Source organism: Salvelinus sp. IW2-2015, linkage group LG18, assembly GCF_002910315.2.
Source record: "Salvelinus sp. IW2-2015 linkage group LG18, ASM291031v2, whole genome shotgun sequence".
In the NCBI taxonomy this organism is placed as follows: domain Eukaryota; kingdom Metazoa; phylum Chordata; class Actinopteri; order Salmoniformes; family Salmonidae; genus Salvelinus; species Salvelinus sp. IW2-2015.
Window position 1 is genome coordinate 20,641,082 of NC_036858.1, and position 17,961 is coordinate 20,659,042.

Below are 17,961 nucleotides of genomic sequence, written 5' to 3' on the forward strand. Positions count from 1 at the left end.
ACACATTTAACATCTCCTGGTTTACACACATAGCCTACAAGCTATATGTGTCATTTTCAAAAGTCGAATAAATCCATGTAATATAGCCTACTCCTTCACAATAAATCCATTATTTGTTTRAGACAGGTCTAAAGAAGCATGATATGAAGAAAATGTAGTCTATTTCAGCAGAAGCTGTCCTTATGTTAGGTCCTGATGTGGCTATGCCAAATGGCTGTGGGCTACACTAGTTKATTTAGCAGACAATATTTGCTTATAATTCCGTGAAATTATTTTATATTATGAAGAATACAATTGAACATAAAATATACATATTTTCTCCAGACGATTTGAGGGAGTGCGCACATGCAGCTATTCTGTGTTGAGCGGTTACCAAAGAAATGGGTACTCCTATATGCRTACTTTAGAGTTATTCATGTAACTTTATTTGTTCTACAAACGTTGGGCTGTATGATGAGACTCCAATGATGATTTGAAAAAAGTTGCTTGAAAGGCATGAGCTCTGCTTTGCTTTTTTGCACAGGCTGTACACACTCCAATAGTCTCACATTCACAATTTGACAAGCACTTGATAATGCCTAGAATTTCACGGCGGCATCCTCTTTGTGGCCATAATGCACCCTAAAAAGATCCATGCCTTTTGCGGCCAGGAGTGCTGCGTTGTGCCCTTCTCCCTGAGTGACCTGCACAATCAGAAGCGCCTCTCACTCACATGGCTTTCGGTCACGTGATCTGGTCTTTTTCATAGGCTACAAGTGGAGACAGACAAATCGGGGATGTAACTGCGTTTTTCCTTATCCAATTACGAGGTGCATTTTGAAGATATTGGAAGAACTGTCCACCTTAACTTTTCGTCAGCCAACAAGATGAGTATGCCTAACGAACAGCAAAAGCACTAGCCTATGTCAATCTACTATCCCCCATAGTACAAAAGTCGACCTATTCTATTCTGTGCGAGAAATACATATTCCAAACATAGTCTGGGACAGTTGTGGGATGCGATATATCCCAAATTTYTACAACCATTAGTATCAAAAAACATTTTTATGCAATGTGGCTGACACAACAGATCAGAACATTTAGCTTAAAATGTTGATCAACTACTAGGCTATTTCTTCATTATAAGCGCACCAATGCGCACATGGTAGTAGGCTATAAGCGCGACTGTTACATTAGCAGAAAACACCATTATCAAAAGTGACAGCAAATGCAATTATGCATGTAATGCTTTTATTATAAAAAGGTGCATTTTTATGGTGAAAATTATCTTCCCCAAACTTGAAACTCACACGCTGCTTATAATTTATATGCCAGCTAGGCTCTACACCTCTTGTAAAGCGGATTAATGTGCTTTATTTCAAGAGGTTATTTGGCCAATTTAGTTGGAATACAAACCTTATTAAAACATATAGGCCTATGGGCTAGGCTACATGATTGTGTGCAACTATGATTAGAAAAAGTCGCAAAATGTTTTTTTTCTTCTTCTTATGCTGGGCATCATTCACAAGTGATAATATATCACTCACAAGTGATAGGTTAATATTGTCACCCATCAGATTATTCTTGATTTAATCTTGTCTTTACATATACTAAATAATATGTGTGACATTTGTTTTGATTTAGAATGGACCATTATCATGCACCTGTATCGAAACAGGGGCAGCGGGAAGAAATACATGTCATCTCAAATCAAATCAAATCAAAATGTATTGGTCACATACACATGGTTAGCAGACGTTAATGCGAGTGTAGCGAAATGCTTGTGCTTCTAGTTCTGACAGTGCAGTAATATCTAACAAGTGGGCTACACTATGCACTTAAATAGTGAATGGAGGACGCTTTTCCCCGTGGTTAATTTTCATGCCAGCCAGGTAGTCTATACTCCTGTTGAGCAATGTGCTTAATATTAGGAAAGATATATAGTAGGCCTAGCCTATAGAAAGCTGATGGGATCCTCGTCTTTTTATTTGCGGCCAATGACCCAACACACCTCCAGGCTACGTAAGGGCTATTTGACTAAGAAGGAGAGTGCTGCATCAGATGACCTGGCCTCCACAATCACCTGACCTCAACCAAATTGAGATGAGTTGGACCACAYAGTGAAGGAAAAGCAGCCAACAAGTGCTAAGCATGTGTAGGAACTCCTTCAAGACTGTTGAAAAAGCATTCCAGGTGAAGGTGGTTGAGAGAATTTGAAGAACAATTTGAAGAATCTCAAATATAAATTATATTTCGATTCGTTAAACACTTTTTTGGTTACTACATGATTACTACATGATACATGATGTGTTATTTCATAGTTTTGATGTCTTCACTATTATTCTACAATGTAGAAAATAGTAAAAATAAAGAAAAGCCTTTGAATGAGTAGGTATGTCCAAACTTTTGACTGGTACTGTATGTAAATGTGATATTTCATTTTTTTTAATTTTAAACATTTGATAAAATTTCCCAAAAAATGTTTTTGCTTCATCATGGTGGTTATCGTGTGTAGAGTTATGAGGGGGAAAAGTATGTAACACATTTTAGAYCAAAGCTGTAACGTAACAAAATATGAAAAAAGTAAAAGGGTCTGAATGCTTTCCAAATGCACTGTATACTTTTAATTAATGAAGCCATGTTTAGCATCAGTTGTACAGCTGTAAAGTACACAACGAACATAAGCTACCATACATTCTATTKTTTAACTGATGTTGTCTGTTAAATATAATAATTGTATATTGTTAAATCAAACTAAATGTGAAAATGATTATTTATCATAAATGCAAGAAATGTTTAGCTTTTTTTGGCAGTTAGTTCATTTTGTAGAAATATTTACATTTATTTTCATGTTTGGTATGTTTCAATAAACTAAACTAACTCATGACATGTACTGTAAGCTCTAAGCTATTGCGAATTCATCCCCTATCATTGTGCAAATTGGAAACCAAAGATCATGTCCATAATTCCCTCCAAAAATGAATCCAATCTTCCATTAGATGGATATCTTGCTAGTTGGAAGATTGGATTCATTCATTTTTGGAGGGAATTATGAACATGATCATTGGTTTCCCAGTAGCACAAGGATAGGGGATGAATTTAAAGCAAGCTATCTAGTTACTGTGTCTATTAAATGTGAAGAACAATAAAACAAACATTTACTATGTAGCACAATGTCTGTGCCATACAAATACCAGAAGTTTTAATAAGAAATTTTWAAATTAAATTAAAGCTGCAAGATTCCTAATTTAAAACTGCAATATGTAACTTTTTGGGCGACCTGACCAAATTCACATAGAAATGTGAGTTATAGATCTGTCATTATCATTGAAAGCAAGTCTAAGAAGTGGTATATGTGTTCTATGTGCGCTATTTCTATGCTTCCCGTTCTTATGTGTCGTTTTTGCATCTTTTACTTTCAGTTTTGTAAACAAGCTTCAAACATCTMAAATTACAATATTTTTTATATGTTTTTTACACCTGAATTAAGATGTTATTGCTGTAAAATGCCATTTGGGATTCAACCTCTACTGGGATTTGAACTTACAACCTTCTGGTTGCCAGTGACCTGAAATGTTCTGCTTTTTGGSCATGGCAGTGATTGAATACATTTCTGCATTTGCTAAAGGTTTCTCAGACTGTTGTAAATAATCTATGATTATTATATATTACAGTAAACACTTGCTACTGAGTAGCAGTAAAAATAGAGTAAATATACAATTTTCATACATATTTTTCCATACATACTAAAATGTGAATGAAATTGTTTCTTTCAAATGGTACCACAAACATGGTTCCAGGTCCARCCATCAAAGAATGTTGACTTGAATGGGAATATCCATTATTCTAAATTCTGTTGTCAATCTTCCATAGGAAACCTATTGAAATCACAGAAATATAGATAATAGAATAGACATTCCCATTTAAGTTAACATTCAACAGGGGTGGACCAGTGGCCATCTTTTTGGTAATAATTGGAAGTTAAAATGTTAATTCAATTAAAATGTCAATGGTGTACCAGCTTAAATGCAGTGGTCAAAAGGCATAGGCCCATTCTATGAATACTATGTATATGATTGAAATGAAACCCACACTGTATTCAACAGTATGCTGTGTCTCAACTGATGGTGGGCACAATTTAAACACCTCAGATTATGTTTTATGTACAATAGGTTCTAAGCTGCAAATTATGTGAGAAAAACATTTTAGTTTAAGGATTTTTTTTATAGTTGACAAATACTTTTTTTCTAGAAATTATAAAATAGTTTGATAACCCTGTTAATATGTTCCCAAATTATATCAAACTCAAACMTTTATATTTTTCAGTGATGAAGATATGGATGTCTCATTGTAGGCTGGGGTATGAAAAATGGATCAACTTTGAGCACCTCCAGAATGTTTTTCAATTCAGYTCCAAAAAGTAGTTTCTGACCACTTATATGATGGGCAAACATGTATGGAACATTTTGTTCAAATCAAAAGGGGTGCAGTCAAAAAGTGACTGAATTCACGTGGGTCAACCCTACTGTCAACCCATAAATTATGTTGTAATCAGATTGATTCTGTGAAACTACAGTAACCTAAAAACACACACTACAAACTTCAGCTAACTTTAGCCACTGTTAGCTAACAATCAATGGAAGTGATAGGGGCAATTGTGCAAATGATTTATAATGGCCAAATCACCCTTTACTGCATGCATTATTATAGAACCATGCCCCCTACCACTTCAATTTTTTTATCACTTCAAATGGCCTCAAATAAACAAATGTAGAACAATGTTTGAACAATGTTTGAGTTTTATTTAAATGTATGTTGCCATATGGAAACACTGTGCGACAACGGTAATACTCTGCAACTACTAATATCATGAATAATTGGGTTTTCTAATAAAAATGAGGTGTTTGAATTATAATTGTATTGTTTTATTCCTTCACACTTTCTGAAAATATGTTTTCTTTAAAAAAGTATTCAATCTAGCCCTATTATATATTTATGTAATGGATATTATAATATTATACATATAAAAATAATTGTATTAGCCATGCATATGTAAATAAAGTTGTATGTTAACTTGGCCATATGTTATCTTTTTGGGMGGAGGGGGGAGATGTAAAGATGATTGTTTTATGAGAATCATTTATGGAGCAAACTAATAACTAGCTCTTAGCTAGTTATGTGTGTGGTAGCTAGTTATTATCTAGTTAAAAGGCCATGGGGTGTTTTTTCATTTAGGGAAGTACGGGGGTAAAGAGAAATTATATGTTGCCACATGGTAACATTATGCGGTAAAGGTTTATTAACTAACGAAAAAACAACTATGAAGTTGATTTGGCCTAAATTGCACGATTGCATCTATCACTAGCATAGTTTTTTTGTTAGCAGTGGCTCAAGTTAGCTGAAGATTTTAGTAGATTTAAAGAAAACCGAACCATGGATTACTGTTTTTCCTGACCCATAGATTACTTTTTCGGTGAGGAACCATCTAACATCAAGTTGTAAAATCTTGAACTTCCCCTTCAATAATTGTACACACTCAGTGAGCAAGTCCAATTGTTTGCTGTTATTCAGGCGGGGCAGCTTCTCCATCAGCCCCTGGTCCATCTTCTGATGTATTCTGCATCATCTGCTTCAACTGGCTTTTGAAAAACCCAGCCTGAGAGAAAGAGACATGTGTAGAGAGAGATTATTACGTTCTTTAACAGTTTTTTGGCAAATGTATTGCATAGTAAGAGTATAAGAATGTGTACTACATATTAGATTCCTGCATCGGGCCAGGTACCCACTGTTCCCTTGCAGTAGGGCACTGTCTATTATTGGTGCTGAAACYTTCTAATTTGTACACGTGCAGAGGCGTTCACAACTGAACCTTTCATTCACCATACGCTGGCCATATAATTTGCGTTTGACTGGTGTGGCTGGCAAAGTTTACAAGATTTTTGCAGGCTATATTCAATTCTGGCAATGCTTTATTTAAGTTTCAATGAAACAATTTGATAACCATAACCATTTTGCCTGCAAAGGTTTTGAGTTGTTATAAATTAAGAAACGGTATTCTTCCCGCAAGTGATCGTCTTTTTCAACTAAATAAATAACATAAACATAGTAGGTTAGTAGACCTAGCTACTAGGCTGAACTTGGTTACACAACTAACAGAGGGACGACGATAACCCYACATAACAACAAAAACATGTTGCTGGCTGGCCCGTGTCTCGGATATTTGATGAGGAGGAGAGGAGATATGCTGGARAGAGCAGATGAGCCTTTTACTATATAACCAGGCTATTTTTCAAAGCGATTGAGATATCAATGTGCCACATTGTGAAAATAAAAATAGATAATTTGTATGGTTTCCTTTATCCAACGGTTAAATAGACATGCAGACAAATTAGGAAAATCAATAGGCTTACTGACGAGTAAAAAAATTGATTAAAAAAATGAATGCAATTTGGCAGGTTCACAGATAATCTCGCAGAACAATTCTTTGTAGGTGGGTCGATTCGTGGAGAACAATCTGTCCTGGTATCGGGTGGGTATCGGAGTTGTGGCAGGCGTGGGGCGGGTTTGGCTCCAAAAAGCGGACCCATGCAGAACTCTACTGTATACAGTGCCTTCAGAAAGTATTCACACCCACTGACTTTTTCCACATTTTGTTGTGTTACAGCCTAAAATGTATTACATTGTCACTGGCCTACACATAATACCCCATAATGTCAAAGTGGAATCATGTTTTTCAAAAATTTTACAAGCTGAAATGTTTTCAGTCAATAAGTATTTAACCCCTCTGCTATGGCAGGCCTAATTAAGTTCAGGAGTACACATTTGCTTCAGAAGTCACATACTAAGTTGCATGGACTTATGTGTGCAATAGCAGTGTCTAACATGATTTTTGAGGTAGTCATTTTTGAATGACTCTCATCTCTGTACCCCACACATACAATTATCTGTAAGGTCCCTCAGTCGAGCATTGAATTTCAAGCACAAAGACCAGGGAGGTTTTCCAATGCCTTGCAAAGAAGGGCACCTATCGGTAGAGGGGTAAACATAAAAAATCTGACATTGAATATTCTTTTGAGCATGGTGAAGTTATTAATTACACTTTGGATGGTGTATCAATACACCCAGGAATGTAGAAAACCGCTCAGGGATTTCACCATGAGGCCAATGGTGACTTTAAAACAGTTACAGAGTTTAATGGCTGTGATAGGAGAAAACTGAGGATGGGTCAACAACATTGTAGTTACTACACAATACGAACCTAAAGGACAGAGGGAAAAGAAGGAAGCCTGTACATAATACAAATATTCCAAAGCATGCATCCTGTTTGCAACAAGGCACTAAAGTAAAACTGCAAAATAATTTGGCAAAGCAATTAACTTTTTGTCCTGAATACAAAGTGTTATGTTTGGGGAAAATCCAATACAACACATTACTGAGTGAGTACCACTCTCCATATTTTCATGCATAGTGGTGGCTGCATCATGTTATGGGTATGCTTGTAATCATTAAGGACTGGGTATCTTTTCAGGATAAAAAATAAACGTAATGGAGCTAAGCACAAGCAAAATCCTAGTGGAGACCTGGTTCAAGCTGCTTTCCACCAGACACTGGGAGATTAATTCCCCTTTCAGCAGGACAATAACCTAAAACACAAYGCCAAATCTACACGAGTTGCTTAGTAAGAAGACAGTGAATATTCCTGATTGGCAGAGTTTCAGTTTTGACTTAAATCTACTTGAAAATCTATGGCAAGACCTCCAAATGGGTGTCTAGCAATGATCAACAACCAATTTGACAGAGCTTGAAGAATTTTTAAAATAATAATGGGCAAAGGTTGCACAATCCAGGTGTGGAAAACTCTTAGAAACGTACTGTAATGTCTTCTTCCAACTCATACTCTCAAACACGTAGATCCCCTGAACGCAGCTCACTTTCCAGCCCACTTGAATAGCCCCCGCGATATGCAACTTTTCAGCGAAGTCAGGAACCAATATACTCAGTCAGTTAGGAAAGCTAAGGCTAGCTTTTGCAAACAGAAATTTGATTCCTGTAGCACTAATTCCAAAAGGTTTTGGGACACTGTAAAGTCCATGGAGAATAAGAGCACCTCCTCCCAGCTGCCCACTGCACTGAGAATAGGAAAAACTGTCACCACTGATAAATCTACGATAATCMATAATTTTAATAAACATTTTTCCACGGCTGGCCATACTTTCCACCTGGCTACCCCTACCATGGCCAACATCTCAGCAACCCCTGCAGCAACTTGAGAATTCAGTGTGTCAAATCGGAGGGCCTGTTGTCCGGACCTCTGGCTGTCTCTATGGGGGTGCCACAGGGTTCAATTATCGGGCCGACTCTTTTCTCTGTARATATCAATCATGTCACTCTTGCTGCTGGTGATTCTCTGATCCACCTCTACYCAGACGACACCATTCTGTATACWTCTGGCRCRTCTTTGGACACTGTGRTAACWAACCTCCAAACGAGCTTCAATGTCCTACAACAATCCTTCCGTGGCCTCCAACTGCTTTTAAATCCTAGTAAAACTAAGTGTATGCTCTTCAACCGATTGCTGCCCGCACCCTCCCGCCCGACTAGCATCACTACTCTGGACGGTTCTGACCTAGAATATGTGGACAACTACAAATACCTAGGTGTCTGGCTAGACTGTAAACTCTCCTTCCAGACTCACATTAAGCGTCTCCAATCCAAAATTAATCTAGAATCGGCTTGCTATTTCGCAACAAAGCCTCCTTCACTCATGCCGCCAAACATACCCTCATAAAACTGACTATCCTACCGATCCTTGACTTCGGCGATGTAATTTACAAAATAGCCTCCAACACTCTACTCAGCAAACTGAATGTAGTCTATCACAGTGCCATCAGTTTTATCACCAAAGCCCCATATACTACCCACCACTGCGACCTGTATGCTCTCGTTGGCTGGTCCTCACTACATATCCGTCGGCAAGCTCACTGGCTCCAGGTAACCTATAAGTCTTTGCTAGGTAAAGCCCCGCCTTATCTCAGCTCACTGGTCACCATAGCAACACCCACCCGTAGCACACGTTCCAGCATGTATTTTGCACTGGTCATCCCCAAAGCCAACACTTTCTTTGGCCGCCTTTCCTTCCAGTTCTCTGCTGCCAATGACTAGAACGAAATGCAAAAATGTCTGAAGCTGGAGTCTTATATCTCCCTCCCTAACTTTAAGCATCAACTGTCTGAGCAGCTTACCGATCACCGTACCTGTACACAGCCAATCTGTAAATAGCACACCCGTCTACCTTATCCCCATGATATTACTTACCCGCTTGCTCTTTGCACCCCAGTATCTCTACACATTCATCATCTGCACATCTATCACTCGAGTACTAATGTTACATTGTAATTATTTTAACTCTGTGTTGTTGTTTTTGTCGCACTGCTTTCCATTATCTTGGTCAGGTCGCAGAGAACTTGTTCTCAACTGGCCTACCTGGTTAAATAAAGGTGAAATAAAAAAATAAAAAAACTTTCCAGCTCATACTCTCAAACACATAGATCCCCTGAACGCAGCTCACTCTCCTGATCCCAATCACCTGAATTCTGATCACCTGTTCACACACCTGTATGTCCTTATCACACACTATTTAGTTCAGTTCTTCGCACCCCATCATTGTGAGGTATTGTTTGTTTTGTTTGTTTCGGAGCTCTTTTTTTCCCTTAATTGAAATCCTCCCGTGTATGATAGTGAGGCAGGCAAAAAKTAACGACGCCTTTTGCCTATTCCCTGCCTGTACTTTCGGATTTCTTGTTATCAACCTATTGTCTGATCTCCCGGACGACTTTACTAGCCTTTTCCCTGCCTGCACTGTTGCCTTTTTGGACCCCCTGTGTATGACCTTCTGCCTGCCCCTGGACCCAGCTACCTGCCACCTGTGGTCCTTTACAAATAAACACCTGCTGCGCCCTGCGCTTGAAACCAGCTCTCTGTCTCCCATCGTGTTCATTACACATACCCAGAACGATTCACAGCTGTAATTGCTACCAAAGGTGCTTCCACAAAGTATTGACTCAGGGGTGTGAATACTTAACTAAATTATATATTTCTCTATTTCATTTACAATYCATTTGCAAACAAATCTAAAAACATATTTGCACTTATGGGGTATTGTGTGTAGATGGGTGAGATATTTTTTCATTTAATAAATGTTTGAATTCAGGCTGTAACACAACAAAATGTGGAATGAGTTGAGGGGTATGAATACTTCCTGAAGGCATTGTATGCTGTACATGGCACATTACATGGATATGAAAACGACCCTGGTTTTAGAACTACTTAATATAAAATGGTGATGTACATTAAAACCTTTGACTATACTGTAGATATTCAACATATGTGAGTGAAATTGATAATACCAAATATGTAATGAATATTACCTTATAAAGCCCAGCTGTGATCAAAGCTAACAGCAGCAGACCTCCCACAACACCCCCAATGACCGCCTTTGTGAAGTCAACCTCAGGATACACCTCCACCTGAGTTTCAATCTGAGGATGACAAATGCATGTATTTTCAACTGAAGCTAAATTAAGTTATCAATCTTACTGGGCGGCAGGGTTGGAGTCAATTTCAAATTGAAGGCAGTCAATTCAGGAAGTAAACTGAAATTCCAATTCAATAAGTAAAACATTTGAATATGATTTTTTATAACTTTGCAATAAGCTGAAAAGGAGAAGCTGGTTATGCCAAACGTTTTCACATTTGGATTTTATATTCAATTCACTCCCTGAATTGACTGATTTCAATTCGAATCAACCCCAACCCTGATTTGAGGAGATAACATCTAAAAGGCTACCTTTTGTATAGGTGGGTTATTTTTGGAGTCCGAAGAATAATAGATGTATTGGTTTCTGTCATAATCTACAGTGGCACTGCTGACCAAGTTGAACTGGGCAGACTCAAGACCAATCTGAGAGCAGAGAGAAAGAGCGAGGAATGTTAGTAAGGAGATATGTACTGTAAATTAGCACAGCTAGCATTGGGGGAAAATACTGTATACAATTATCCATACCTCCATCCTTTCATTTATTACCTGTTCTATCCATCCAGAGCTGAGGTTACCAGTGATGTTGTAAGAGTTACGATCCAAATTTCTAATGAAGCTTTTGCACATGAACACCCCACACTTTGCGACAGAGCAGTCCTGTAGGATAGGGGGAAGATAAAATGATTGTGATCACTTTTGAACTAATGACAATCTAACACATGAATATAATAGAATACATTATTTACTATTAACCCATGAATAAGCATTACAACTATTTATAAATGCATTATAGTTGTTAAGCATTTACAACATTCCTTATCATTTATAAAGCATTCATACTCCTTTATGAACAATTTACAATGGGTTATTCATGAGTTATAAAGTGTAACACAAATTAAACATGTTAAAAGTCACATTTTAAGAGGTTGTGAATACCTTTTCTTAATTAAGTTTGCCTTCATACAGAATCAGGCAACTACCTAAATGTAATTCTGTTTACATTTAACAGCATTTCTAGACACAGCAAATCTGTAACACCTGTAACAACACTTGGCTTTAACATCTAAAAAATTCTAGGATATATGTTTTGCCATAAGATTATGTGTCAAGACATGTAATTAAATAAACAATCTATTTGCAGAAAACCTGTCATTACTACTGTTCGTGACACTCAATGCAAGTTGGTGTTAGGTGTGWCCGTTAGCTGGCCTCTTAAAATTGCAATACCAGGAAGTTGAGAAATATTATTTCAAATAGAAGTGGATGGCATTATAAAACAGAAATGGGCTAGCACTATTCACCACAGCGTGATTTTTCTGCAGCTTGTCCACAAACTCTGTGGCAGTAGGTTCTTCATCCTTGTMTCTTTGACAACCTTGAATCTGAAACAAAAGTTTCCTGTCAATTCCAGTCATCACAAAACTGAAATAAAACTRGCAATAGCCACTTTCTTGGCCCCATTTCTTTGGATTGAACATAGTGCTTACTTTACATTTGTACTATTTGTGCATGTATCAATACTAATGTATTTATACACTGAACAAAAATATAAACACAATATGTCAAGTGTTGGTCCAATGTTTCATGAGCTGAAATAAAATATCCCAGAAATGTTACAAAAAGCAAAAAGTGTGCTCTTCACGGATGAATTCCGGTTTCAACTGTACCGGGCAGATGGCAGACAGAGTGTATTGCGTTGTGTGGGCGAGKGGTTTGCTGATGTCAATGTTGTGAACAGTGGGGTTATGGTATGGGCAGCCATAAGKTACAGACAACGAACACAATTGCATTTTATCAATGTCAATTTGAATGCCGAGATACTGTGACGAGATCCTGAGGCCCATTGTCGTGCTATTCATCTGCTGCCATTACCTCYTGTTTCAGCATGATAATGCARGGCCCCATGTTGCAAGAATCTGTACACAATTCCTGGAAGCTCAAAATTTCCCAGTTCTTCCATGGCCTGCATACTCACCAGACATGTCACCCATTGAGCATGTTAGGGATGCTCTGGATCGACGTGTATGACAGCGTGTTCCAGTTCCCGCCAATATCCTGCAACTTCACAGCCATTGAAGAGGATTGGGACAACATTCCACAGGCCACAATCAACAGCCTGATCACCTCTATATYAAGGAGATCTGTCGCTCTGCATGAGGCTAATGGTGGTCACACCAGATACTGACTGGTGTGAGCACCACGCCCATAGGATTTTTTAAAAGGTATTTGTGACCAAGAGATGCATATCTGTATTCCCAGTCATGTGAAATACATAGATTAGGGCCTAATGAATTGATTTTAATTGACCAATTTCCTTATATGAGCTGTAAATCTGTAAAATCGTAGTTATTGTTGCATATTGCATTTATATTTTTGTTTAAAGTATATTTTAATTCCCCGTCATTAAGACACAGGATGCCCAACTGTTCCTCTACCCACYAGCAAGCATACAAGGCATTAACTCATTCCCCATTTGGCAAATCAGCTCATGACTCTGTACTCCTTCTTGTTTACAAGCAGAAGCTCAAACAAGAAGTACCTGTGACTCGCTCTGTTGAGAAATGGTCATCAGAATCAGGGATTACGCTCCAGGACTGCTTTGTTAGCACTGCTTGCTTGGGATATGTTCCGAGAGTCCGCCGATAACTTCGATGAGCTAACCACCTCAACCTCAACCACCGCGTCGAATGGCAACAGCACCAACAGCACCATTGTAGAATAATAATGAAGACATCAGCACTTTGAAATAACACATATTTATTTTTACCTTTATTTAACTAGGCAAGTCAGTTAAGAACAAATTCTTATTTTCAATGACAGCCTAGGAACAGTGGGTTAACTGCCTTGTTCAGGGGCAGAACGACAGATTTGTACCTTGTCAATTCGGGGATTCAAACTTGCAACCTTTCGGTTACTAGTCCAACGCTCTAACCACTAGGCTACCCTGTCGCCCCATATGGAATCATGTAGTAACAATTAAAAATATATATTTTATATATTTAAGATTCTTCATATTTAAGATTCTTCAAAGTAACCACCCTTTGCCTTGATGACAGCTTTGCACACTCTTGGAATTCTCTCAAACAGCTTCAAGATGACATTTTCCAACGGTCCTGAAAGAGTTCCCACATATGCTAAGCACTTGTTAGCTGCTTTTCCTTCCTCTGCGGTCCAACTCATCTCAAACCATCTCAATTGGGTTGAGGTCAAGTGATTGTGGAGGCCAAGTCATCTGATGCAGCACTCATCACTCATCACTCACCCTTGGTCAAATAGTCCTTACACAACCTGGAGGTGTGTTTTGGGTCATTGTCCTATTGAAAAACGAATGATAGTCCCACTAAGCCCAAACCAGATTGCTGTGGTAGCCATGCTGGTCAAGTCTGCCTTGAATTCTAAGTAAATCACAGACAGTGTCACCAGAAAAGCACCCCCACACTATCACACCTCCTCCTCCATGCTTCACGGTGGGAYRCACACATGCYGAGATCATCCATTCACCTACTCTGCGTTTTACAAAGACACYGCGGTTGGAACCAAACATCTCAGATTTGGACACATCAGACCAAAGGACAAATTTCCACCMGTCTAATGTCCATTGCTCATGTTTCTTAGCCCAAGCAAGTCTCTTCTTATTATTGGTGTCCTTTAGCAGTGTTTCCTTTGCAGAAATTCGACCATGAAGGCCTGATTCACCCAGTCTCCTCTGAACAGTTGATGTTGAGATGTGTCTGTTACTTGAACTCTGTGAAGCATGTATTTGGGCTGCAACCTGAGGTGCAGTTAACTTTAATGAACTTATTCTCTGCAGCAGAGGTAACTCTGGGTCTTTGTTTCCCGTGGCGGTCCTCATGAGAGCAAGTTTCATCTTAGCGCTTGATGGTTTTTGCGACTGCACTAGAAGAAACTTTAAAAGTTCTTGAAATTGTCCGCATTGACTGACCTTCATGTCTTTAAGTAATGATGGACTGTCGTTTCTCTTTGCTTATTTGAGATGTTCTTGCCATATGGACTTGGTCTTTTACCAAATAGGGCTAGCTTCTGTATACTACCCCTATCTTGTCACAACACAACTGATTGGCTGAAATGCATTAAGAAGGAAACAAGGCACACCTGTTAATTGAAATGCATTCTAGGTGACTACCTCATGAAGCTGGTTGAGAGAATGTAAAGAGTGTGCAAAGCTGTCATCAAGGCAAATATAAAATACATTTGATATCTTCACTATTATTCTACAATGTAGAAAACACAACAAATAAAGAAAAACCCTGGAATGAGTAGGTGTGTCCAAACTTTTGACTGGTACTGTTAATATACATTTGAAGTCGGAAGTTTACATACACCTTAGCAAATTACATTTAAACAAATTTTCACAATTCCTGACATGTAATCCTAGTAAAAATTCCCTGTCTTAGATCAGTTAGGATCACCACTTTATTTTAAGAATGTGAAATGTCAGAATAATAGTAGAGATATTATTTTATTTCTTTCATCACATTCCCAGTGGGTCAGAAGTTTACACACACTCAATTAGTATTTGTAGCATTGCTTTAATTGTTGAACTTGTAACTTTTCAGGTAGCCTTCACAAACTTCCCACAATAAGTTGGGTGAATTTTGGCCCATTCCTCCTGACAGAGCTGATGTAACTGAGTCAGGTTTGTAGGCCTCCTTGCTCGCACACGCTTTTCAGTTCTGCCCACAAATTTTCAAAAGGGTTGAGTCAGGGCTTTGTGATGGCCACTCCAATACCTTGACTTTGTTGTCCTTGCCATTTTGCCAAACTTTGGAAGTATGCTTGGGGTCATTGTCCATTTGGAAGACCCATTTGCGACCAAGCTTTAACTTCCTGACTGATGTCTTGAGATGTTGCTTCAATATATCCGCATAATTTTCCTTACCTCATGATGCCATCTATTTTGTGAAGTGCACCAGTCCCTCCTGCAGCAAAGCACCCCCACAACATGATGCTGCCACCCCGTTCTTCACGGTTAGGATGGTGTTCTTCGGCTTGCAAGCATCCCCCTTTTTCCTCCAAACATAACGATAGTCAATATGGCCAAACAGTTATATTTTTGTTTCATCAGACCAGATGACATTTCTCCAAAGAGTACGAGCTTTGTCCCCATATGCCGTTGCAAACCGTAGTCTGGCTTTTTTATGGCGGTTTTGGAGCAGTGGCGTCTTCTTTGCTGAGCGGCCTTTCAGGTTGTCGATATAGGACTCGTTTTACTGTGGATATAGATACGTTTGTACCTGTTTCCTCCAGCATCTTCAAAGGTCTTTTGCTGTTGTTCTGGGATTGATTTGCACTTTTTGCACCAAAGTACGTTCATCTCTAGGAGACTGAGCGGTATGACGGCCGCGTGGTCCCATGCTGTTTATACTTGRGTACTATTGTTTGTACAGATGAACGTGGGACCTTCAGGCGTTTGGAAATTGCTCCCAAGGATGAACCAGACTTGTGGAGGTCTACAATTGTTTTCTGATTGATTTCTTTTGATTTTTCCCATGATGTCAAGCAAAGAGGGACTGAGTTTGAAGGTAGGCCTTGAAATACATCTACAGGTACACCTCCAATTGACTCAAATTATTTCACTTAGCCTATCAGAAGCTTCTAAAGCCATGACATAATTTTCTGGAATTTTCCAAGCTGTTTAAAGGCACAGTCAACGTAGTGTATGTAAACTTCTGACCCACTGAAATTGTGATACAGTGAATTAATTATAAGTGAAATAATCTGTCTGTAAACAATTGTTGGAAAAATTACTTTTGTCATGCACATAGATGTCCTAACCGACTTGCCAAAACTATAGTTTGTTAACAAGACATTTGTGGAGTGGTTGAAAAACGAATTTTAATGACTCCAACCTAAGTGTATGTAATCTTCCGACTTCAACTGTATATATATATACTGTATATATATATATATATATACACACTACCGTTTAGAAGTTTGGGGTCACTCCTTGTTTTGAAAGAAAAGCACATTTTTTGTCCATTAAAATAACATAAAATTGATCAGAAATAGAGTGTAGAGATTGTTAATGTTGTAAATGACTATTGTAGCTGGAAATGGCAGATTTATTATGGACTATCTACATAGGCGTACGAGGCCCATTATCAGCAACCATCACTTCTGTGTTCCAATGGCACGTTGTGTTAGCTAATTCAAATGTATCATTTTTAAAGGCTAACTGATCATTAGAAAACCCTTTTGCAATTATGTTAGCACAGCTGATAACGTTTGTCCTGATTAAAGAAGCAATAAAACTGGCCTTCTTCAGACTAGTTGAGTATCTGGAGCATCAGCATTTCTGGGTTCGATTACAGGCTCAAAATGGCTAAAAACAAATAAATTTCTTCTGAATCTTGTCCCCCAAGAGACGCAGATGTGTGACTCACTCCCTTCACAGAACAGCACAAGCAGGCCCTAACCAGAATAGAAGGAGTGGGAGACGCCGGTGCGTGTGAGCATCTAGTTTGAGAAACAGATGCCTCACAAGTCCTCAACGGGCAGCTTCATTAAGTAGTACCTGCAAAACCACAGTCTCAACATCAACGGTGTAGAGGCGACTCCGGGATGCTGGCCTTCTAGGCAGAGTTCCTCTGTCCAGTGTCTGTGTTCTTTTGCCCATCTCAATCTTATCGTTTTATTGGCCAGTCTGAGATATGGCTTTTTCTTTGCAACTTTGCCTAGAAGGCCAGCATCCCGGAGTCGCCTCTTCAATGCTGATGTTGAGACTGGTGTTTTGCGGGTACTATTTACACACATACCCCGTAATGACAAAGTGAAAACAGGTTTTAAGAAATGTTTGCAAATGTATAAAAAAACAGAAATACTTTATTTACATAAGTATTCATACCCTTGTGCTATGAGACTTGAAATTATCTCAGGTGCATCCTGTTTCCATTGATCATGCTTGAGATGCTTCTACAACTTGATTGCAATCCACCTGTGGTAAATTCAATTGATTGGACATGATTTGGAAAGGCACCACTGTTGACAATGTATGTCAGAGCAAAAACCAAGCCGTTTTTCGGTCGAAGAATTGTCTGTAGCGCTCCGAGACAGGATTGTGTCGAGGTGCAGATCTTGTGAAGGGTACCCAAAAAATTTCTGCAGCATTGAAGGTCCCCAACTTCACAGTGGCTTCCATCATTCTTAAATGGAAGAAATTTGTCACCACCAACACTCTTGCAAGAGCAATCGGGGAGAAGGGCCTTGGTCAGGGAGGTGACTAGAGAACCCGATGGTCACTCTGACAGAGCTTTAGAGTTCCTATGTGGAGATGGGAGAACCTTCCAGAATGACAACCATCTCTGCAGCACGACCAATCAGGCCTTTATGGTGGAGCTGCTCGATGGAAGCCACTCCTCAGTAAAATGCACATGAGTCATCTTGGAGTTTGCCAAAAGGCACCTAAAGGACTCTCAGCCGCATGA

General features: G+C 38.8%; 1 protein-coding gene across 1 annotated transcript in view; it reads right to left on the bottom strand.

Moving 5' to 3' along the window:
• Positions 1 to 2,577: 2,577 nt before the first annotated feature.
• The window catches only part of LOC111977683 (integrin alpha-X), an 86,840-nt gene continuing 71,456 nt past the window's right edge, over positions 2,578 to 17,961 (bottom strand). Inside the window, 5 exon segments of the mRNA XM_070448383.1 lie at positions 2,578 to 5,635; positions 10,407 to 10,517; positions 10,826 to 10,939; positions 11,063 to 11,173; positions 11,818 to 11,898. Of these exon segments, the coding sequence (XP_070304484.1) occupies positions 5,543 to 5,635; positions 10,407 to 10,517; positions 10,826 to 10,939; positions 11,063 to 11,173; positions 11,818 to 11,898 (510 nt within the window). The 3' untranslated portion in view covers positions 2,578 to 5,542.